Source organism: Tympanuchus pallidicinctus, unplaced genomic scaffold, assembly GCF_026119805.1.
Source record: "Tympanuchus pallidicinctus isolate F22 unplaced genomic scaffold, pur_lepc_1.0 scaffold38, whole genome shotgun sequence".
Classification (NCBI taxonomy): domain Eukaryota; kingdom Metazoa; phylum Chordata; class Aves; order Galliformes; family Phasianidae; genus Tympanuchus; species Tympanuchus pallidicinctus.
This window is the reverse complement of record NW_026294756.1, coordinates 520,431-542,587: the sequence shown is the minus strand read 5'-3', so window position 1 is coordinate 542,587 and position 22,157 is coordinate 520,431. Positions and strand designations below refer to the sequence as shown.

At 61.7% G+C, this 22,157-nt stretch overlaps 2 protein-coding genes across 5 annotated transcripts; one reads left to right on the top strand and one right to left on the bottom strand.

Moving 5' to 3' along the window:
* Positions 1–4,720: 4,720 nt before the first annotated feature.
* MEF2B (myocyte enhancer factor 2B) lies at positions 4,721–15,228 on the bottom strand. 4 transcript variants are annotated; one of them, XM_052699896.1, is made up of 9 exons: positions 11,850–11,951; positions 9,619–9,698; positions 9,264–9,467; positions 9,068–9,196; positions 8,814–8,979; positions 7,846–7,961; positions 7,283–7,394; positions 7,100–7,196; positions 4,721–6,578 (listed from the first exon to the last, which is right to left on the bottom strand). In XM_052699896.1, exons 2-9 carry the CDS (start codon positions 9,670–9,672, stop codon positions 6,260–6,262), a joined length of 1,197 nt encoding a protein of 398 aa, XP_052555856.1. In that variant the 5' UTR covers positions 9,673–9,698; positions 11,850–11,951; the 3' UTR covers positions 4,721–6,259. The 4 variants fall into 4 exon arrangements, with proteins under 4 accessions (XP_052555856.1, XP_052555857.1, XP_052555855.1 ...); XM_052699897.1 differs by lacking the exon at positions 11,850–11,951 and adding an exon at positions 9,899–9,977 and having other exon boundaries at positions 9,619–9,750; XM_052699895.1 differs by lacking the exon at positions 11,850–11,951 and adding an exon at positions 15,077–15,228 and having other exon boundaries at positions 4,722–6,578.
* Positions 15,229–17,818: 2,590 nt separating this feature from the next.
* On the top strand, positions 17,819–22,084 carry TMEM221 (transmembrane protein 221). The gene is made up of 3 exons (XM_052699779.1): positions 17,819–18,625; positions 21,010–21,095; positions 21,368–22,084. Exons 1-3 carry the CDS (start codon positions 18,327–18,329, stop codon positions 21,883–21,885), a joined length of 903 nt encoding a protein of 300 aa, XP_052555739.1. The 5' UTR covers positions 17,819–18,326; the 3' UTR covers positions 21,886–22,084.
* Positions 22,085–22,157: the final 73 nt, after the last annotated feature.

The window sequence follows — 22,157 nt, the reverse complement described above, 5'->3', positions numbered from 1 at the left end:
CGCTGTCACCCGAAGATGTGGTGGCAACAAAGACTGCGAGGCTATTTGACGCTCGTCTTTTTGGCCTGCTCCCGTGCGGAAATATTTCCCTTAAGCCCTGAACGCTTTGCACGGATCTGTCTCTCTAAAAGCAATAATATTGCGCTCCGGAAAGTGCTTTAAAAAAAAAAAATAATAGAAATGAAGGAAAGAAGAAAAGAAAGAAAATCTGATTTTCTGTTTATCCTCGCGGCACTCCTGAGCCCGTCGGAGGAACGCGCAGCACCGCGGGATCTCACGCGGCTTCTGAGCGCTTTCCCCGCGGCCGCGGAGATTTCCGCGATCGGGGAACAACGGAGCGCGGAAATCCCCGCGGTGATCGCTGGGTCAGAGCCGGGCACTTCAGCACGACAGCAGCCCGCTTACTTTTCTTTTGATAGGAAACAACAAAAAATAGATGTACGGATGTTTTTCCTTCTTCCGATAGAAGCCCGATTCAGTCCCGGCCCTTCTGGTCGGGGTTTCCCCGCCGTCTACGCTCACAGCGCGGACCGCCTTCAGACACTGCTCCGGGGTACCCCAACCACCGCCCGGCGCGGCTCCGACCCCCCCCGGCCCCACTGCCCTTCCCCGAAGCCCCCGAAATTGCTGCGGACGTCGCAACCGCGCTCCGACAGCCCCTTACCTCGGGCGGCGGGCAGGGCAGCGCCGTCCGGGCAGCCCGGGGCTATAAACCCCGGGTGGCTTTTGTGAGTTTGCCGGAGTTTCCCCCGGCTGTCCCCTTTTGTGTCCCATTGCCATCTCGAGGCCCTGATTAATTAATTTCACACTGGAGCCCGAGAGAAAATTTTCCCACAAACAAGTGGCCGGGGAGACGTGGAGCCCCAAAGAAAAGGAGTCAACATCAAGTTCAACAGCATGCGGGAAGGCGATTTCCATCACAATCGCGTCTGAGCGGCCCGGGCGGGGGGCGGCGGGCGGCGGCCCCAGCGCCCCCTCCGCGCCCCCTCCGCGCGTTCCCAGGCTCCGAACAATCGCGCTCTGTTTGCCTCGCACATGCCGGCGTTTGGGCACGGAGGCTGCCTTGTGATAACAGAAATAATGAGGGGGGCTCGGGGAGGGGGGCAGGCCGGCGGGGGGGTGGGGATGGGAGGGGTGGGGGGGTGGGGGGAGTTGGAGGAGGGTGGAGAAAAAGGGAGACGAGAGCGAGCGGAGGGCCGGGCACCTGGGCTGCCCGGTACCGACCTGTTGAGCCCCGCCGGTGCCCTCGGCGGTGTTGGCGGCACAAACCGGGACGGGCTCGGCCCCAAAAGCCGGGATGGGTCGGGGCGGGCTCCGAGGGGGGACTTTCCCCAAGTTTGGTGCCACCCCCCCCACCAGCCACGCGTTTTCCCACAGCCCCGGGGGAGCGGGGCCCGGGGTGGCCGAGGCGGTGGTGGACGTGTCCTGCAACCCAAGCAGCTCCGCTCCGCCGGGCATTGTCCCCACGGAGCCCGTGGCCATTGTTCCCGGCGCTGCGGGAGCCGGAGGGAGGGCAGCTTTCCACGCCTCGTCCCCCCCCCCCCCCCCCCTTGCGCCTTCGCCCCCATCTCGACTCTCGCACACCGGACTGGCGGGACCGCAGCCTCTAAGCCGGGGGAAAAAAAGCAAAAAAAAGACCCCAACCCCCCCCGAAAAAAATAATAAAAATAATAATAATAAAAAAGGCCCAGGTCGAGGGGCACGGGGTTCCCCTGGCAGACTTCCTTCAAGTTGGGAGAAGCGGGGAGGGGGCGGGCGGCTCTCGGTCCCGCAGCGCCCTGTCCCCGTGTCCCCCCATCTCGTGTCCCCCTGTCCCCCTTGTTCCCGTGTCCCTGAGGCCGCCCCGGGGATTTCGCAGCGGGGCAGGGAGCGATAGGGGAGTGGGGGGGTATTTACCTCCCTCCGCACATCCGCATCCTTAAGGACTTAGCGGCAGGCTCGCCGCCGGGACACCTCCGGGGCGGGGACGGGGGGGGACGCGGCCCCGGCAGCGGGCGCGAACCGGAGCCCGGCGACATCCACCCGGTGCGGAGCTGCGGCTCCCGGAGCGGACAGCCAGGAGAAGGGCTGCGGGAAGCGGAGCCCCCGCGATCACGTTGTCTGTACGTGGGGTTAAACAGAGACGTCTGCCCGCGGCTCCAGCGTGCCGGGCCCCGGGCAGCCCGAGCAGTTCGGCCGGGCCCTGGGGCGAGGATTCCAACCCCAACATCCATTTTGTCCCTTTTGGAAATGGAGATGGGGGAGAGAGAGAGAGAGAGAGAGAGAGAGAGGAGGGAAAATGCGCTGCCTTTTTTTTTTTTTTTTTCCTCTTTCTCCATATTTTACTACGTAAGGCATGACGTCCTCACGTCGGGAGCGGGATAGGTTAGCCCTGCGCTGGTGGGAATGCACGGGGTTTGGGAACGCGGGGGGCGGCTCTGCGAGCGGAACCTAAAAATAACGGGGATTTTATATATGTAAAAAAATCGTACCGATGATGCTGAGCCCACCGATGCGGCCCCGTAGGGACAGAAGGGGGCTGAGTCGCCCCCCCCCCCCCTCACGCCTGCCCCGCTCCGCGCCCCGCGGGACCGGGAGAGCTCGGGGAACCCCGCGTGGCCGGGGCAGGAGTGGGGGGCGCGGGGGGATCCTGCCTCCCTCCCCCCAAAAAGGAGCTGCAGCAGTAGGAGGAGAGGGGCGGGGGAGGGTCAGCTCTGTGCCCCCGCTGCGCTCGCACCCCGCTTTGCAGCCGGTACCGGATGACTCGGCCGTCCGTGGAAATAAAGGCGAAATCGACAAATCTTTAATTAAAAAAATACGGTTAAATAAGATTCGAGGAAACCCTTCATCGGGTGTCCGCAGCTCAGAGCTCCGAAGCGCAGGGCCACCCCGCTTCTGCCCATCGGGATTTTCGGAGAGCTTTAAAAATCTCTGCCTGCAACGGCGGCTCCGCGCAGCGCCCAACCGGGCCGTGCTCCCAAAGGTGTCCAGGGGGTGTCGGGGGTTGGGGGGGAACAAAACCCGCACGGCACCGAGAGGGGAGCGGGGCCGGGCCCGTCGGGATGTGCAGCCCCAAATCTAGTGCGGATCGGGGCCCGCTCCGTGCTGCCCCCATACGCGCTGAGCTTCTCTATTTCCCCCTCAACGAATATTTCTCCCGGCGGGGCTGCGGCCAGGCGGGGTGCGCTGTCCCGGTTCCCCACCGCCCGACCCTTCAGGACGGGACCGTGCAGGGCCAGGGCGGCCCGATGCGGGGCAGCACGAAGCAGGGCCGGGCCTTCCCGTCGGGGGACCCCAAGCCGTGTCTCTGCCTCCAGACCCGACGGCGCGGTGCGGCTCTGCCCAAAGCTCCCGGTGCCGCCGCCCTCGGGCCGGGCCCGACTCCTTCAGCGGCACGGTACCGGCGGGCCCGGTACCCCCTCGATTTCGGCTGGAGTTTGGGGTGGTGGAGCGGTGTATTTTGGCTCCCTGATAAGGTTTTGATTAAAAATTCATTAAGAGACACTCGGCGCAGTGCCATGAATATTTCAGGGTTTGTGCAAAACAACCGAGAGGGTGTTGAGGAAGGATGCACCGACGCGGGGAGGAGGGGGCTCGCCAACAACTCCCTTCCCGATGCTCAGTTCGGCCCCGGTTTGTTGAGACGGGAAGCGAGGAGGGGCCGCACAGCACCGTGCTGAGGGATCCCAGCCCCTCATCCCTGCCCGGGGCTCGAACCATCTCTATTAAAGGGCGTGAAACGGACAGGGGTCCTGGTCTGTCCCATCGGGTGGCTGCAGGGACACGCAGTGCTCAGCCCCAGAGCCCTCCTGGCGCTGCTCCGTGTTCCTACGAGGCCATAGGGATCCGACAGGAGACGATCCTCCCACCCCCAGTATCACCACGACCAAGGAAGACAGAGAATGAGCCCCTGTCCCTCAGGTCTGTGATCCAGTCCCATGGAGCTGCTCCCACACCACTGCGGGACGGGGACCCCAAAACCAGACAGCCTGTTTCTTCTCCAGCAAACAGACCCTGGGGCTGCAAGGTCCACAGCCACTCGATTTGGGGCACACGGAGCTCTGCCCCTCTGCAGCTGCTGCCTGGATGGAGATGGGACAGCGCAGGGTGGGGGACAAAGCCTCACCATCTCTGCAGCCCCCAGAACCGGAGCACAGCACCCTCCTGGAGCAGCACATCCACTGGCCACGCTGGGCCTGCAGGTAAAGGATTTTAATGGAGTGGCTCCCCAGCTTGGAAGGAATGCAGAGCCACAAAGGCGGCCCAGATCCTGGAGGATCAAGGCCACGCAGGATGGGTGGGTGGGGAATGCAGAGCGATGCTTCGTCTCTTCCCAGTGCCATCCCAGCATTGTCCCCCTCCAGGTTCCTCGGTGTGATCTTTGGGCTCAGTGGCACCCCACAGCTCTGGGGGGGTCGCAGCAAAGGGAGATGGGCAGGGGCATGGGGGCTGGAGTGGGGACAGAGGGTGAGAAAGGCCTCCCCACAAAACCAAAGCGGGCTGACGGCACCCCGGCAAACCCCCCCACCCCATTTAGGACCTGTCATAATAGGACATTACTGGACCTGCAGGCAGCAGGGGGATGCAGCTCCGCTTGCTCCCAGTCTCTCACCGCTGCCCTCCGGTCCCGTGGCCGTTCCCGTGTCCCCATGGTGTGATGTGGTTCCTCCCCCCCTCAGCAGCCCCAGCCCCTCCCCAGGGCTCACCTCGCCCTGACATTTCCTGGCGTTCCTTCCATGCCAGCGGGTTGCCATAGCAAATCTAAATCTTACAAACAAAACGAGGAGAAAAGCCTTATTAGCATATATTCAAATGAAGCATGCAATAATGCAAACCATAAATCATGCAGTCATTGCTATTCAATCAGTGTCTCTTACCCCAGCCCCCACATTTTCCGCGGGTGTCTCAGCTCCTCTTTGCATTCGCAATCTCCCTCCTGGCCTGGGGACACAGAGGGGACCAAATCCACTCCCCGAGGACACCTGGGCTGCAGTCACCTCTGCCACCCGGACCTCAAATTTGAGGTGACAACTTCCCATTCCCATTGGCTGAGGCATCAACCAAAGCTGGGCTCAACCTGGGGCGGGGGGCTCCGCACTGGTGATGCGGCAGCCCCTAATCCGGACTGGTATTTATACCACTTGCTGGGCTCTATTAAATGGGAAAAACTCTCCCCAGGATTAATCTCCCTGCTGTGTTTTAATCTCGGGGCTCGGCTCCCTGTAATCCCCCCACGAGCTGAGCTCAGTGCTGCTGAGCAGAGAGGCCCCATCCCTGCACCGCTGCGATGCTGCAGTCCCCAAGCAGTGCTGGAGGAACTGCACCTCCTGCCCTCGTAAACCTGCAGTGCTCACCCTCTCCCCTGCTTGCTGTGGCCGTACCCAACACACAGCAGTGCCCACACGATGTCCCCCTGCACGGGAAGCAGCAAAACCCAGCCCTGAGCTGGGCAGGTGTCACCAAAAAGTGTCCCCATCGTTGCTGGGGTGCAGGAGGGGCTTTCCCTCCCATCAGTGGGAATGCTCTGTGCACCCACATCTCCCTGCAGCGTGATTACTATACCAGCATCTTTTTGGGGTCCCCCAGGGCGCCTGGCTCAGCTCCATGGACACAGAGATGTGGTCAAAGTGGGGTGACATGGTTTTCACCCACATCTGCACGTTGGTGACCCTGGGGGAGGTGGCTCTGGGCCGCGAGGGGACAGAGGAAACAGAAGTGCCGAGCTTTCCCTTTGGGAACATTAACGACCTGCCACCTCGTTAGGCACACCGAGCAGGGCTGCACATCCCAACCCAAGCAGCTCACACCAGGCACCCCGACACCCCCAGCTCTTTATTGGTGCGAATGCAATAAATTAAAAAAAAAAGAGTCCCGGGGCCGCTGCCCCGGCTGTTCCCCCCGCCCTGGTCGTTGCAGGATGGGGCCCGCGGCCATCGGTGCTGCTGCTGCTCTCAGTCCTGCTGCCACCCCGTGGCACTTCCCAGGCACTCCCACTCGGTGGGGACACGCAGGGACAGAAGGACGGACACAGTCACACAGTGTCCGGCACTGGACGTTGCACCTCTCCTGGGGGGGGTTTTGGCCTCGCCGTGCCCTGCAGGAGAGGGGCTGGGGGCAGAGCTGCAGGGGGATGCGACGGTGTCCGGGTTGGGGAGGGGGCTCTGCTGGCAGCTGCATGGGGACGGGACCCCTTGGGAAGCCCCAGAGCTCGGGGACTTCTTGGGGGTCTGAGGTTGGGGTTGAAAGCTGGGGGCTGCCTCCCCTGCACCCCGCAGCCTCGCTATCTCTGCCACCCATCCTCAGCCTGCACCCGCCGCGCGGGGACCGGGATGGTGGCAGTGGCCCTCTGCTCCTCCACCAGCGGCCGGGGGGGGGGCAGGGGGTAGGGGTAGCCCTTGGTGTAATCATCTCGTGGCTGGAGGTCTGCAGCGCCTCGGGGGGCTTCGCTCAGGGAGGTCAGGCTGCCCGAGGAGGGCTGTGGGGTGCCTGAAGGGCAGCCGAGACCTGGGGACACCCGCTCTGACTTGATGCTGATGGTGTGGGGCTGCGGGGAGCTGCCAGGGGCCAGGTCCTCGGTGGGGACGATCCTGCTGTTGGCCCTGGGGGGAGAAGGGAGGGTAAGGATAGCTCGCTTCATGCAGCATTCCTGAGGGCATGGGATTGGAAGAGGCCATTTGTGTGCCCCCATTCCCCTCAAGAAGGGCTGTGATCCACCCAACCCATCTCACGTTCCAGCTCCATTCAATTCCTTGTCCCCAAGCACAGCTGAGGGGGGCACAACATCCCCAGCCCAGCTCCCTCTTCCCAGGCTGCCACCCACTCACATGCTGGCACCGCTGCTGGGAGCCTGGTGTGCGACAGCGGGGGATGCAGGAACCAGGTCCCTGGGGGAAATCCATCTTTAAATAGGCTCTGGGACCGGCTGGGATGTGGCGGGTTGGGGGGTTCCCAGGGGCATCCCCATGCACCCCAGTTCGGGGTGAAGCCGGATGGTGCAGGGCTGTGCTTTGAGCATCCAAATATTGGGTTCAACCCTAATTTGCATTCACTTTGTCCCTCATCCCCGTGCCAGACCCTATCCCCTGCTGTCTCCCGTCCCCAGCCTGATTGCAGTCCTTACCCCAGTGCTGCCATGTCCCGCGGGGGCTGCCATGGAGCTGGAGGGCCAGGCTGCAGGAAGCCAGGAGGAGGTGGGGCCTCGCCAGCCCCGAAATCTGCTGAGCAGGGAGTGGAAAGCGAGCAGGAGCTGAGAGGCTGTGGTTGGAGCCCCCCAATCATTCAAGGGTGTGGGGCCAGGACTTACCTGCTTGTGCCGGAGTGAGGAAGGGGAAACCAGTAAGGCTGTGGCTGGAGATGCCGGCGCTGCCCGAGGCGAGCACTGGGCTCAAGGTCTGCAGACCAGAGTACAGCGGCCGCTGTGGAACACGAGGGTGCCCCTGGTCAGGCACTGTGCTCCAAACCTCCATGGGAGCTGTGATGCCTCCTCTTTATCCACAACCCCTTCCCATGCCCCCCAGCAATGCCCTGATGTTGGATGAGGAAGAGGAGGAGGGAGCAAATTGGAGGAGCTCCTCTCTGGATTAGGAATGGGAATATCCACACGCATGGGTGCCTTGCTGGGAAGCATCTGGCTGCAGAGAGCTGAGGGTGGGTGGAAGCAGGGGACCCCTCACTGCCCTCCTCCATTGTGCCACTGCTGGGAAGGGGACCCAGGGGGGACAATGGCACCGAGCATCCTGCTGACAGCTGCAGATTTGTGGTCTTGCACCTGTGAGGCCACTCTGGGGCTGAGTTCTCCCCTGGCAGCACTGTCCCCACGTGTCAGCCTCAGGTGTCACAGGACTGGGGTCACCCCGTGTCACTCACTGCTGCACCGCTGCCACTCCGGCGCTGCCCATCGGCTCCCAGGTACAGCGGCGGTGGGGTCTTGGTTGCCAAGGCTCGGTTCAGGCTGCCAGCAGGGAACAGGGGGTAACCAATACCTGGAGAGATGGACAGGAGGCTGGCACTCAGGGAGGTGAAACCCTGAGAGCTCTTGTCCTCGGGGGTCCCGAGGTTGTGGTTGGTGGCCTCAGTGTCCTCGTCCCTGGTGGGCGCCCATGTGTGCGTGCTCGGTGCCGTGCTCCTGCAAAGCCACTTCCTGCCCTGGTTGCACCTGGGCTGTGGCCACGGCCGCGTGCTGCGAGCGGAAACGAAGGCGGCGGCCGGATCCGGCCCCAGAGACCAGCGGGGTGCAAACCTCTCCGGCCAGACCCCACTGTGGGGAGCAGGCTGAGCTTGGTGCCCCGCAGGGAAATCCTGTGGCAATGCCACCGCCCCGGCCGTGCTGAGCATCCCGCATCTGCAGCACCACGGCTCATCCTGCTTGCAGCCAAACCACCCAGCGCCGAAGCCACCCCTGTGCCCCCTCCCACCCAGCGGGGGGATTTCCACTGCTCCAACCCCAGCATCATTTTTTCCAGCTGCTTTTTTGCCGCCCGGTCCCAGGGCTCATTCGGCAGCACTCATCCCATGGCACACGGAGTGCCCCCCGAACCCAGCTCAGATGCAGCGGGTACAGATCGTGTGGGGCCACCTGGGTGCCCCGTGGCAGTGACTCAGCAGTGCAGGAAGCAGCTGGAGGGAGGCAGCAGCCGGTGGCATTTCTGCAGCTGGGGCTGCGCTCCCTGCCCACGCAGCCACCCAGGCCCCGTTCCTGGTAAACCCCTGGGAGATGCTATGAGAGGAGCTTTGCATGTGGCATCCGGCCTGGAAAATCCCTGAGAGGACTCCATCAGCGGGACCTTGTCCTCGCTGCGGTGCCACCAACCTGCAGCCCTGCAGTGTGGACCCACCTGGGGGCATCGGTCCCGGTGAGCGTCCCGACGGCTTCGGTGCTGTGGGTTTGAAAGTGGGAGGGCGGCCCTGGCTCTGTGGGGAGCTGCTGGCACTGCCCAGGGCTCCATCACTGCTGCTGGGCGGGGAGCTGCCGTAGGGAACCTCAGGCAGAGGCACCGGGCTCTGTGGGGTGAAGCAGAGGGCTGGGCTCTGGGATTGGGATGGAAACACACACCCTGTACCCCTGCGCTGGGCTGCAGCAGCGACTCACGTAGAAGCGGGGCCGTGCCACCGTCAGGTCCATGCCCTCGTTCAGCTGTCGCAACTTCTCACCAGGATCCAGCCCCTCTTCCAGCTCCAGCTCGTGGCTCTCCAGCCCCAACCCTTTGCGCTTCAGCGTCTGCGGGGAGCGGGGTGATGAGCGGGACCCCCGCCCTGCCCGGCCCCCCCGCAGCCCCCGCCGCTACCTCGAGGATGTCAGAGTTGGTGCGGCTCTCGTGGGGTTCGCTGTACTCTGTGTATTTGAGCAGCACTTTGTCCATGTCGGTGCTGGCGTACTGGAAGAGGCGGTTGGTGCTGTTGAAGATGATGAGGGCGATCTCGCAGTCGCACAGCACGCTCAGCTCATACGCCTTCTTCATCAGCCCGAATTTCCGCTTGGTGAAGGTCACCTATGGGGAAGGGGACGCGGCGCTGCCCCAAACCCACCACCACAGCCCCATCGTGCTCCGTTTCCCCCCAGCACCCAAACCCCTCCGTGCTCCGGAGCACCCGCAGGTCCCTTCCCATCCTCGTGGCTCCTCATCCCTTCCCGTTCCCCACCTGTCGGTTCCGTTGATCCAGTATTCGGCTGATCTGGATTTTTTTCCGGCCCATTTTTGCTTCCTCGGCTCAAGGAGAGGCTGAAAGAGACAGAGAGAAGCCCTGAGCACTCACTGCGTGCTCCCCACCTTCCTCACTGTTCCAGAGGCCAAAAATTCACTCTGCTGAAAAAAAAAAAAGCTTTTTGGAAGAAGTTTGGGTCCCACCAACGTTCCCTGATTATTTTTCTTTTTTCTGCAAAGTTTCGAAAACTGAAAAAATACCCCCCAAAATGGAAAACTTTGCTGGGGTAAAGGGGAAAAGCCCCCTCCGCTCTGCTCAGACGGCTCCATCGCCCCCCACCCCATGGCAGCCCCACCTCCCCGCGGTCCCTGGAGTGCTGCAGGGCGCACAGAGCAGCCTCAGCATCCCAAAGCTGCGCCCTGTGCTCGTCCCCACGGGGGTTTTTACCAGCGGATGGGGGCTGATGGGGAGGGGGGTTACAAAAGAGGCCGGGTTGGCTGCAGGGAGGGTCCTCCATAAGACAAAAAGGACATTTTTAGGTGCAGGGTTTTGTGTCTTTTGTTGGTTTTTTTTTAATACAATATAGTGTGTTTTGGGGTTTTTTTTTTTTTGAATGCGAGCAGACTAAATTTGACCTCAGCCGTTCACAGGTCAGGAAGTGGCTGTACGAGGAGACAGCAAAGCAAAACCACCCACCTCCCAGTGCCACGTGAGCTGCTGCTGGGATGAGGGCGCAGCTCCTCTTGCTGCCCCTCAGCTCCCATCACCCCAAACCCCTCTGGGATGCTGCTGGGCACTCGGTGCCAGGGGTGGCAGCAAGGCGTTCCCAGCGGGATGCTCGCACTCACCCCAAATTGGGTGCAGCCCTGCATCGGTGCTGTCCCCAGTGTCCCCCAAACCCACGGCCACAGGACAAGAGCTGACCACAGGGCTGGGGCTCTCCATGGGATGATGGTCCCCATGTCCCCACGTGAGCCCCCACTGCAGGGATCAGGGTGCGGGTAGGGGAAGCACCAACCCTTTGCTCCCCAGTTCCCCAGCCCGGCCCGCTTCCTTCTCTCGAGCACGTTGCCATTTACCATCTTGCTCAGCTGCTATATTTAGCTGATCAAAACTAATTTTAATTTATGGAAGGAAATTGCGCTGCTGTTCCCACGGCCCCGCTGCCACCCCGTGTCCCCGGGCCCACGCAGGGCGCGAAGGTACAGGGGGGTGACGCGACCACCCCGGCCCCATAGGGAACAAACTCTGCCAGGAAAAGCCAGCGGTTCCCCGGTGGCACCGTGGAGGTTTCCCAAGGATGCACACGGCCGGACCCATCCCCACCTGCAGCACAGCACAGCGCATCTCCTGCAGGGCTCAGCTCCCACCTGCCCACCCCAACCTCGGTCCCACCAGCTGTATGTGATCAGGGTGCAGAAATACGAGCTGTTCCCACAGGGCTCTGCTCGCAGCCCGGCCTTGGCCCACCGCATCCCTGCGAGCGCAGCACGGCTGCACCCCGAGGGGCTATTTTTAAAGGCTTGCAAACCTTGGTGGGGAGGAGAGGCCACGCAGTGAGAGCTCAAAGGTGCTGGGGGGACAAAGGTTGCGTGCAGCAGGGAGCTGAGTGCTACCGAAGGCCCCTGGGATGCTGCCGTGTCCCCACACTCCTGCAGCCCCCCGTCATCCAGCTTTGACTGCAGGTGGGAAGGAAGCTCAGAGTGAGCTGATCACCCTCTTCTGATCACCCTCTCCCCATCCCCATCCTCAGTGCTGCTGGCGTGGCCTCGTGCAATTAGTGGGGTGGTTTCATCAGCCGCCTCTTTGAGCTCCTCGTTAGGGCAGCTCTGCTCCTCCTGGGGCATCGCCTCGGCCCTGCAGGTCCTGATATCTGGCACGAGGCAGGGATGTGCTGTTGCCCAGAGGTGAGGGGTTCCGGCACCGCAGTGCGGCACAGCTCCTCCTGCCCCCCTGCAGGTATTAAAAGCCGTGGAGGGAGGGGGGAGCTCATGCTTTGGATTTTAATTGCTGTGATAAGGCGATAAGCAGCGCTCCGGCTGCAGGCGATTAGCACGGCGCTTTGCCACATCCGAGGACGGCAGCAAGGGAGCAGCACGGCGTGCCACAGGGACAGCATCACCCCAGGAGGGAGCGACGGGGACGTGGGAAAGGAAACGGCTTTGGGGGCTCCCAGCAAAACCCAGCAGAGCTCTCAGACCCTCAAACCCAACCTCGATGGCTCTCACCCTGTGCCAAGCCGGGAGAGGAGCCCGCTGCCGTCCTCCACCTTCGCTTCAACAGAAGCTGCTGCGCTGCTGGCGTCCCGCCGGCCCCAAACTGCCTCCCACACGCAGGTATCTTTAGCTCAGGCCCTGCTCTCTCGCACGCACCCAACCCGTTTCCCCCAGCACCATGGAGCCGTGCCCCCAACATCACCGGTGCCCCTCCAGGACCCACGGCCCAGCAGCCACCGTGGTGCTGCCCCAGCCTTCTGGCTGCAGCGAGGTTTATAATTAACTCCCCCGTTTCCTGTGCATCTTTTGGGGGTCACTCGCACCACGGCGGAGCGTGCAGACTTCCGAGCTGCTCTCTTAATTAGCTGCAAAGCGGCCCCTGGGAGCGGTGTGTTTTTTGGCAGGTTTTTCCTATGTGCATCAGCAAAAGCCAGTGGTGGCTGTGGGGTTTGGCTGTGCTGGTTTGGTCCTGGTGTGCACTGGGTGGCACACACAGCACGCCAGGTCTTTTGCTCTATTACGTCCTTCTTGATCACTATTGACACCAGAAACAGTGCAGCAAGCTGGACAAATTTCCCCCATCTCCAGCCCAGTGTGCAGCTCTGCAGCCATGTCCTGTGCCCAAAGCAGGGATGCAGTGTGAGAAGGGAAGGGTGGTCACAAGGGATTCAATCCCTGGGGCTGGAGTCGTCCCCAGCCAAGCACAAGGAAGGGACATACAGATCCTGCTCGTCAGGGCTGGATGTGGCCTTTCTGAACTCCTCAGCATTTCATTTTCCCACCCCACAATGGAACAGCGTGACATCGATGTAGAAACTAGAGGAAAAATGAAAAAGTGGTGAAAAAGATGAGGATTTTGTTGCCTATCTGGAGGCAGAGAGCTGAGGGTGAGGGGGAAGAAGGCAAGCAGCAATCGCTGCCTGCATTTGGCTGCTTCCAAACAGTTGGAGAAAAATATTGATCAAAGTGGATCAGAAAGTTTCTACTGCATCTTTGCCTGGGCCGTAACGTGGGCTTGGCCAGGAGCTGTGGCACCTCCAGGCCAGGAGGGCAGCAGGCTCAGAGGAGCAGTGGCTGCAGACAGACACACGGACAGACCTCAGGATGCATCCATGTGGTGGGAGCTGCCCTGCTTTGTGCTGGGGACGTGGCCCTGCTCCGTGAGGATGGGTGGCGTTGGGGCTCAGTGCCACCCTGAGGCTGGCATGAGGAAACAGCAACGTTGAGCAGCGTTTCTGCAGAGGGGTGATGGGGCCTTCTGCTTTTTATAGGTTGGTTAAACAACCAACCAGCAGGAACCAGAGCGGGAAAGCAGGAGGAGCCTGCTGGGAAGGAGAGCCCGGGGGACAGGGGGGCACCTGGGGGCACGGGGGTGTGGGGACAAGGGGTCCCAACAGCTTCTTCCCTATCTCACATACATGCACACAATCAATCGAGCCTCAAAACGCAGCCATGTCGAGCATCGCCCCGTCACCGTGCAGAAAAATCCCTGGGGGCAATTAGAATTTCATGCTTCTGCCTGCTGCTGCAGCACCAGGCTGGGCAATGGCACTGCCCTGCATCCCTCCAGAGCCACATCCAGGCTGGGGCTGGGGGATGTGGCCTCACTGGGGTGACGCAGAGCGAAAGTCCCAGCAGCGCCCGGCCCCGCTGAGCGAGGTGCAGCACTGGGTGGAGGCTGTTTGGTTCTGAAATGACTGTGTGGAACGAGGAAGGATGGCAATGACCCCCACACTGAGGCAGCTCTTCTCTTTGGGAAGGCAGACAGGCATCCAAACCCCCTCTGGGATCCAGGCCACCCTTTCTGCTCGGTGCTGGCGGTGCTGCCCATAGCAGGAGCATGCTGTTGCTGCAGAGCTGGGTCACCCCGTGCTACAACTGAGTGTCAGTATGGGAAATGAAGTCTGCTTGCTGCTGGACGGCAGCCATGAGATGGTGATGGCTGAGCCCACCCTCGTGTGTGCTGCACAAACCTGGTTTGCTCCTGACAGCCTGCTGTGAAGAGGAGTGAAATTCAAGGGTCTTAAACAGAGCAATCCTCGACCCGCTACTGGGCTCACATCACCCCGTCGTGGCTTAGTGAGTCTGACCTAAAATCAAATCCTAAAATCAAGCCAAGGCCCTGCATCTACGTCCCACATCCCACATCCTGAGCTGCACAGGTTTTCCCCTGGCCTGCATGACTTGTCCAGCTTGCAGTTAGGAACACGGGGCAAGGCCAGCAGTTGGCTCCCTGCTCTGCTCAGCCATGCTCCCTTCCCAGCAGGGCAGCTGCCCACCTGCCGGAGGATGCACATGGACTGATGGCGCTCGGCCCATCACTGCCTTACAGCTCACCTGCTGACTGTCACCTTAATTCATTACCTGCAAAACTCCATCCCAACAGCTCTGGGAAACTTTCCCTCATTAAAAGAGTGAAGCCCCACGGATGGGGACTTGCTGGCAGTCGGCTGCAGCAGGCAGAGGGCTTGGAAGGGGATGCACCTTACTGTCCCTGCAGTGATGGAGATGCTTATGTGAGAGGGACACACTGGAAATGCCACATGTGGACAGGACAGAGATGTGGATGGGACACATCTCCACTCAGGAGCAATAAAGTAACCAAATTCCAGTTCAGTGACAGACCAGCACATGATCCCAGCAAAGCCATGGGGAGATCAAGCCCAGGTTGGGCTGTCTGTTTCGAGCCGGGCTGTGCCGTGCCTCAGTTTCCCCACAGCACAGCGGGTTCAGCCCCACCACCCAAAGGCCTGGGACCCGGGGGAGGCATCCGTAGTGCCGGGCAGAGCGGCTGCCCGCCAGGCTGCACTTTTGGGTTAAACCCAGGCGTTCCTCTGCGCGCAGACACGAGTAAAAATAACCGGCCGGAGCGCGGCGCAAACCACAGGCTTTTTATAGCCCGCCATCCCTAGACGGCGGGGCGGGGGCCGAGGCTCCGCCGTGCTCAGGGCAGCCCGCAGGGCGCCGTCCCGGCCGCACCGCACCGCCCCGCACCCCGCACCAGACGGTGCCCCCCTCCCCCGGCCCGTGCGCACCGACGGGGCGGCCGCCGCGGGGCAGCCGGCACCGAAGGGTCCCGCCGAGGCGCGGGGCTGGGGGAGCGCAGCCCGATCTCCCCCTCACGCACCCCGGTGCCAGCCACCGGCTCAGCGGCCGATCCCGTGTTCCCCACCGGGGGGTAGGGGCAGCTCGGAGCCCCCGTGCGCACGGGACCCCACCTCTCCGCCCGGGACACTCACCTGGACACCGGCTCCTTCTCCTTGGTAAGTCTCCGCCGGCACGGCCGCGGGTGCCTGGCGCTGCAGCGGAACCGGCCCGGCCCGGTGCGGCCCCGCCGCCGTCGGGTCCCGGTGCCGGTCCGGTGCCGGTGCGCTCCCGGGAGCCGCGCGCTGCCCGCTGCCTGCTCCAGCCGCACGGAAACATTTGCATAGCCCCGCCCCCCCGGGCGGATAAATTTGCATAGTGCTGCCGGGCTCGCTCGCCATTGGCTGCTGCGGCGGGGCCGGTTTGCAAACCACGCCTATTTCAGGGAAAGGGGCGGGGCTAAGGGCGCGAGCTGTGCCCCGAGGATGGGGTCAGGGCTTGGGGCGCTGGGGGGTGCAGCCATGGGGGGGATGCGATAAAGGTGAGGTTATGGGGGTTTGGAGCGCGAGTCGGTGGGAATCTGAGAGCTACGGGGGTCCCGGGGGTGGTCCTGTCCTCACTGAAGGGGGCAGGCTGAGGGCACAGGGTTAGGGCTCCCTCAGCATCGCCAGCCCATCTGCTAAAGGGTTGGGAGTGCCCGCACCCCGGCCCCCCGTGTCACAAAGAAACCTCATCGGCTCGGAAGCTCTGCAGCTAAACAGCAACAATCTCTTTTTTGATCTCTTCTGATTACAAACGTTTCTGTTTCCTACACGTTTCACCCTGCGAGGGCTCCCCTCGGTGCTACAGCATGCAGAGCAGCCAGTGCCTTTGCTCAGCTCAGGGACCATTTGCTCATCATGAGGCCACCCTGCAGCGAGCGGTCGTGGAAACCGAGGCGGGGGCCGGTGAACCACAGTGACATAACATGAGGGAGGTGGCAAGGAAGCTCTGGGTACTGAGAGCTGAGAGCTGAGCTGAGAGGAACCTCGATGTGCACCCTGCGGCCTTTGAGCAAAGCAAAGCGCAGTGCAGTGCACACTGCAAACCCCACAGCCACCGTTCCCACTCAGTGCAGGGGGGGGGTCAGGCCCTTGTGACATGGAGAGCCCAGCTGTGATTTCCTGGCACTGTCCCCAGCGCGGGCACACGGCGTGCAGTGGGGCCACCTCGAGCAGGGAGAGGAGAATGCACGTGTTTGTGGATGCTGCAACTCCAAACTGGTGAGGGTGCAGAGCAAAAGTGAGATGCTGCTGCATCACGTGGTGACAACGCAGTCACCAGTGGGCAGTGGGCAGTCCTGGGTTTGGGAGACACTGATGTGTTGGGACTGTGCATCCAAACCCTCAGATCAGCCCCAGCGAGGAGGGCACTGCCTGCCCGGGAGCTGCTCGTCCCATTGGGAGCAGCTGTGTTTATAGCACGGAACTGATGCAACTCTGAATTCACGTGCCCAGGCAGCAGGTGGGAAAGAACTGGATGGAAATGAGCTCCCCAGGAGGGGACGTGTCCTTGCACCCTGCCATGCCGGCCCCAGTCCCTGAGCTGTGGGGCGGGAGGGAAGTGGCTCCAGCACAGACTTTCTGTGGGGTTTGTGCAGGCGGAAAGGACACGACATCTTTCTCAGAGCTGCATTTAAAGCTCACGAGTTATAGAGGGCTTCAGAGTGCAATTAGCAGACTGTTAATTAGCCCTGCTCATAATCTTAATTGATCCTGGAGAGGAGGTGGGAGGGAGAGCAGGAGTGCAGGCGCATCAGGAGAGCAGCATCCTGCACCAACGTGTCCAGCTGTCCCCAGCTTTCTCCTCCTGCCCCGGCTGCAGGGCAGGGACACACGAGGTGGCCTCTTGATTGCTCAGAGCATCAGACCTCCCTGACCCTTCCTTTACCTTGTGGTCTCCTGGGGCTTGGCTTGGCCTAGGGCTGCTTCCAGCTGAGCCCCTCTTTGAGTGTGGGACTGTCCCTGGGGTCAGGGGGTGCACAGGGGTTGTCCAGGCTCTGGTTGGCTGCTGCCAGCAAACTCGAGGCTCAAAAGCTTTGAGCTCCCTCTGGAGGCCCTTCCTGCCCCCAAATCCAGGGATTTGGGGGGACCTGAGCTGAGCCTCAAGTGATGCAGCCACTCAGAGGTGATAGGGGCCCTGGCACTGGGGGCTGATTTGGGGACCCTGAGCCAAATGCCAGGGATGCGGGCTTGGGGACCTCCATCCCCCACAGCCAAAAATGCAAGCGGGGCTGGAAATGAGCAGAGAGCCAAACCATCACTGGCTGCCAAGGCCAACAACGCCAGCGTTCAAAATAGCCCCATGTCCCGCGTGGCTCCGGAGCAGAGGGTGCCAGCAGGAACCACCCACGCGGGACAGGCGGCTCTGATGGAAAGGTCGCCCATCCCGGATCCCACAGCTGGGCTGGGCATGGGCCCAAAAGCTGATGACACCGGGCTGGAAGGAACTGGAGGCATCTCCCATCCGTGTCCTCATCGTGGCCCTGGCACAGTGCATGGGATGTGCACGGAAAGGCACAGCCCTGATGTTGCCCTTGTCCCATACAGGTGGGAAACGGCTGCTCTGGGGGCTGAGGGTTTGAGTAGGGAACCCCTGCCTCAGTTTCCCCTCTGTTCCTGAGTGCATTCCCAAAATAAAAGGGGATCTGCAGAGTGAATTTTTCCAAATTCATGGGTGTGCTGAATGGGGTTGGGGGGGGTTGCTCAGTGCTACCACCCCCCCCTCCTACCCCCCCGAGGGATTGTGTTGCGAAGGGCAATTCCCAGCCATTCCCAGGGGAAGAGGAGCTTCTGCTTCCCAGGATATTTATAAAGCACGGGAAAGTTGGGCCGGCCCCGAGTTCCGGCGGTCCTTTCTCAGCCTCGCGGGGACGCGTTTCGGCCGTTCACTCCCAATTTACGCAGCAGCTGAAGTCAAACGCACCTCCCCGGGGCCGACGTCCCCTTCCTCGACGAGGAGCAGCGGGGTGGCTCACGGCCGGTAGGGATTTCCAGGAGCTGATTGGGAAAGGGGCGAGCGGGGGGGGACCTGTGGGGTACCGGTGGGGTACGGCCAGCCCCCACCTGTCCATCTGTCCTCGCGTCCGTCCCCGGAGCCCCCCCCCCCGTTCCTGCCCCTTTCCTCCACCCTCCGGTCCCTGGGTGGGACGCGGGCGGAGCCGCTCCGCGTTGCCCGGGGCGGGGGGGTCCGGTCGTGGTGGGGAGGTCCGGGGACAGGACGGGCAGGACCGCCCCGTCTGGGCAGCGCTGCGCGGAGGAAAGCGGCGCTCCCGGGGTTCAGCGCTCGATCCCGGGTCGAAGCGGAGGTGAGCGCGGCTTCTCCAGCGCTGCCCAGCGCCCTCCGGTTCTCCGTTCCGGCCCCACCATGCCCTCCTACCCGCAGCGGACCCTGACGGTGCTCCTGCTCTTCGGCACGCTGTCCGCCGCCATGGCCCTGCTCGCTTCCAGCCTCATCTTCCAGCTGCCGGCGGGTCGGACCGCTCTCGGAAGCGGTCCCGGTGCCGTTCGAGGAGCGCTGCCGGAATCCGCGGCCGCCGTTTTGCTGCCGGTGTCGGCTGTGCTGGCCGCGCTCTGCCTCGTGCTCAACGTGAGCTGCCTCCTCCTCTGCCTCCTCCACGGCTACTTCAGCACGGAGCTGTGCCGGGGGCAGCCCGGGCCCGAGCGGTGAGAGCGGGGGGCACCGCGGTGGGGCGGGGGGAGCACCGGGGACTGGAAGGTGTGGGGGGCACCGGGGTGCTCTGGACCCCCAGGGATGCAGAGGGAGCTCGGACGGGTCCTCGCCACTCCTTTTTCCCCCCGCGATATTGGCCCCTCCCTGGGGAGGGCGAGCAGAGGGGACTGCAAGGGTTGGACCGCTCTGGGTTTGGGTGAACGCTGGGCAGTGATAGCCCAAATTCCTCCCTGCTGTGCCCTCCCATGAAGTGGGGTTACCTCTGGCTGATCCACCCCGGGGCTGTAAATTTGCCTCCTTCATTAGCTGCACGTAGTGACTGCACTGATGAGCTCACAGCTGCTGCACCCTATGGAGTTACCCAAGAGCATCCCTGGGTGATCCCAGCCCTCGTGCTGTGTCTGCACCTGGAGCCACCCATGTTTGTCCCTTGCCACAGTGGTGACCGTCAGGTGACCACAGACCCACGTTTGGTGACCAGCAGACGTGTGCTGACTTAATCATTACAGCACGTTTACACTTGCAGAACTGTTTCCAATGCAATTAGTTCCAATCTGCTTCCTCAACCATGACCTGGCTTTGGTCGGTGGCTCCTGGGTGAACCAAAAATAAAAGCAGCGTGCAAATGATGGCAGTGAAATGCAGCTCATTGGAAGTCGGTCCCTTCATGTGGCTCCCACGGTGGTTCCTGCAGGGCCGTTTTGGGACTGTTGTGAGCAAGTCACAGCTCAGCTTAGAGGAAACAACAGGATCTGGCAAAACTTGGAGTGTCTCACATTTCATGCAGCAGCTCCAGCAAGTCTCACCTGCTGGCTTCCAAGTGATGCTGCAGCTCCACGTGCTCATTAGTGAAGATTCCCAGAGTAAACCTTGCTTACAGTGGAAAATCCACCCACTGGCTGTGAATTTGTTTGAGATTTTGTATTCATTTGGGCTGGAAAATGCTCATTTTCCAGGTTGTGCAATTCTTGTGTGGAAGCCTCAGGGTTGAGGCAGGCTGAGCACTGAGCAGCAGCGATGGAGGTCACACAGACACAGTGTGAGGGCAGCAACCTGCTCCACGGCTGGGTTGGAGCAACCCTCCCAAGGCTGTTCCCAAACAATTTGACTTTATATGATGCTTCCGTGCTCTTCTCCTGTGTCCCCATGCGGTGAGAGGCTGCTTTTGGCTTTGCTGCTGGCAGTGCAAGGCTTTGGCAGGAGGGAGCTTGCAGGGAGTCCCAGCTCCGCATCCCTCTGCCTGGGATGGGTCAGGCAGCGCCTCGTTTTCCCAGCTGTGAGCTGAGGGTTACGCTGTGTTTTGGGAGGAAGAGAGGCAGCCTGGGGCAGGAGGTGCTGGGATGCAGCCCCTCTCCCTGTGATGCCGTTTGCTGCCATCTCTCCGTGGCCCCACCGGGCGCTGGTTTCATTAGGGGACCAGCTCACGTCCCAGGGACCTTTCCCACGTTGGGGCTGTCACACTGAATTACCGCTCCGCTTCTCAGCGCTGCGCTCAATAGTCCGAGCCAGCTCCAAACAAAGTCCTTCTCCTCCCCGCTAATCCCTCCCGACTCAGGTAATTAAGAAAACAAAGCGGCTGCTCTTCCTCGCCGGGCAGCGGGTTCAGGCTCCATTAACGGCTCCAGGCTGCAGCAGGCACAGGAGGAGGGCATCGTGCTGGGGGACTCGGGGAGGAAATGAGGACAGGGCGCAACGTCCCTTGGCTGCTGCATTTGTCCCATGGGGTGGAGGGAGCCGCGGAAGAGCAACGTGAGGGCTGGTCCTGCCGGGACAGTCGTGTCATGTTGAGCTGCAGGTCCCGTGTCCTTCCAATGGGCCCCAGGGCTTCTGGAGGTGCTGCAGAATCCGTGATGCTCTGTGCGCCCCTGGAAAGGAGGGCCCTGCAGGAAACGAGCTGTGCTTCTCCTGTGGTTTAGGAGCGATTCAAACAACGCCCCCCCCTCCAGACAAAGGGCTCGCAATCTGAGCTGAGCAAAGAAATCCACTCCCGAGGCTGCAAAGACAACCTGGCCTTGCTAAATTTAGTGCACCAGCACTTTGCTTTTCACTCTTTCTTTAAGGGGGAGATGGGCATGAGGCCTCACTTTTGTTCCTTGCTTGCTCTACAAGGTTTGCTGAACAGGACAAATCACCTGCAGAGAGCCCTGAGCCGCCTGAATCTCTCCTGTCTGCCCTACCTGCTTTCCAAAGCACAGCCAGAATCAGGCATCTCAAAATCCTTTTTCCAGAGCGGGAACAGATCATGCAGAGCTGTGCAGCACAGAGGAAAGACTCAGCCCTGAACTTCTCCATGCAAAAGCAGCATTTCAGTTCCTCAGCAGGGGCCAGGAAACAACGCAGCCCCATCTCAGCAAAGTGTTTCTGTCCCGTTTTGCAGGGCAGACTGGTTCCTCCTGGACAGCCGGACAGTTCGCCACGCGGCCATCGGCTTGTTCTGCTGCGGGGTCTCAGTCTATCTGACAGGTAAGTGCTCACTGCCCACGAACACAGCCTGCTGCGGGGGGAAGGCAGGGACTGTGTCCAGCCCAGGCCTCTCTCTAGATGCTGATTGCTTGTGAGCTGCTGCATTTCCACCAAAGCATCAGGTTTGCTTTGCAAATAGCATCAGCCGCAGCGTGAACTTTCTTCTCTTGGTGAGCAGCCCCCACGGGGCAGCTCTGGCCTGAACTTTGCAGGTCAGATGCATCGCTTGAATCCATCTGGTTCCTCACGGTGTGCTGCACTCCCCCTTCCAGCTCTTGCCATCTACATGCTGCTGCTGTTTGAACTCGAGGCTGGCATCGCCAGCGCCTGCATCCTCTCCTCTGGCATCATCGTGCTGTTGGTGACGGTGACGCACGCCCTGGTCCGCGCCTCCCAGCTGTCACGCCGCAGCCACTCCGAGATCTCTCACACTCTGTATGAGAACGACTCTGCCCAGCACAGCGAAACTCCCGTCAGCAATCTGAACAACAAGAGCATCCCTGTGCCCCGGCCCCGGCCTGAGATCCATCGGGAATTCTCCTTCCCTCCGTTCCTGGAGCGCAAATCTCAGCTGGGCTCTCCGGCCAGCAGCAATCTCACCTCCTCGGGCAGCCCTGGGGCACACTCAGAGAAGGAGAGCTACCACCTGCCCCGCACGCACAGGACGCTGTCAGCAGAGTCAGCCTTGCTGCAGGCACAGGGCAAGCCCTGGAACGGCGTCACCCAGGAGATGAGGAATGTGCTGGCACGCAAACCTGGAGCCTCGGGCAAGGACTCGACCCTGGTGTGAGTGGAATGTCCATCTCATCACAGCAGAACTGCAGGAGCCATAGCCAAGATCTGCATCTCTGTTTAGAGCTTAATATAGGTCACGTCACAGCCCAAGTGTCAGCGATCCCTCATGAGGTCGGGATGGCTGATTTTCCACCCTCTGCCCTCCTGCTCTGAGGATGCTGCATGGGCCACAGCAATAGGTTTTCTTTGCTGAGAAGGCCGGGCTCCCAGCCCCTCCTGCAGTGCTGCTGGCACTTGTCTCCCTGCAAACAAGACAGCAGGGGCAGG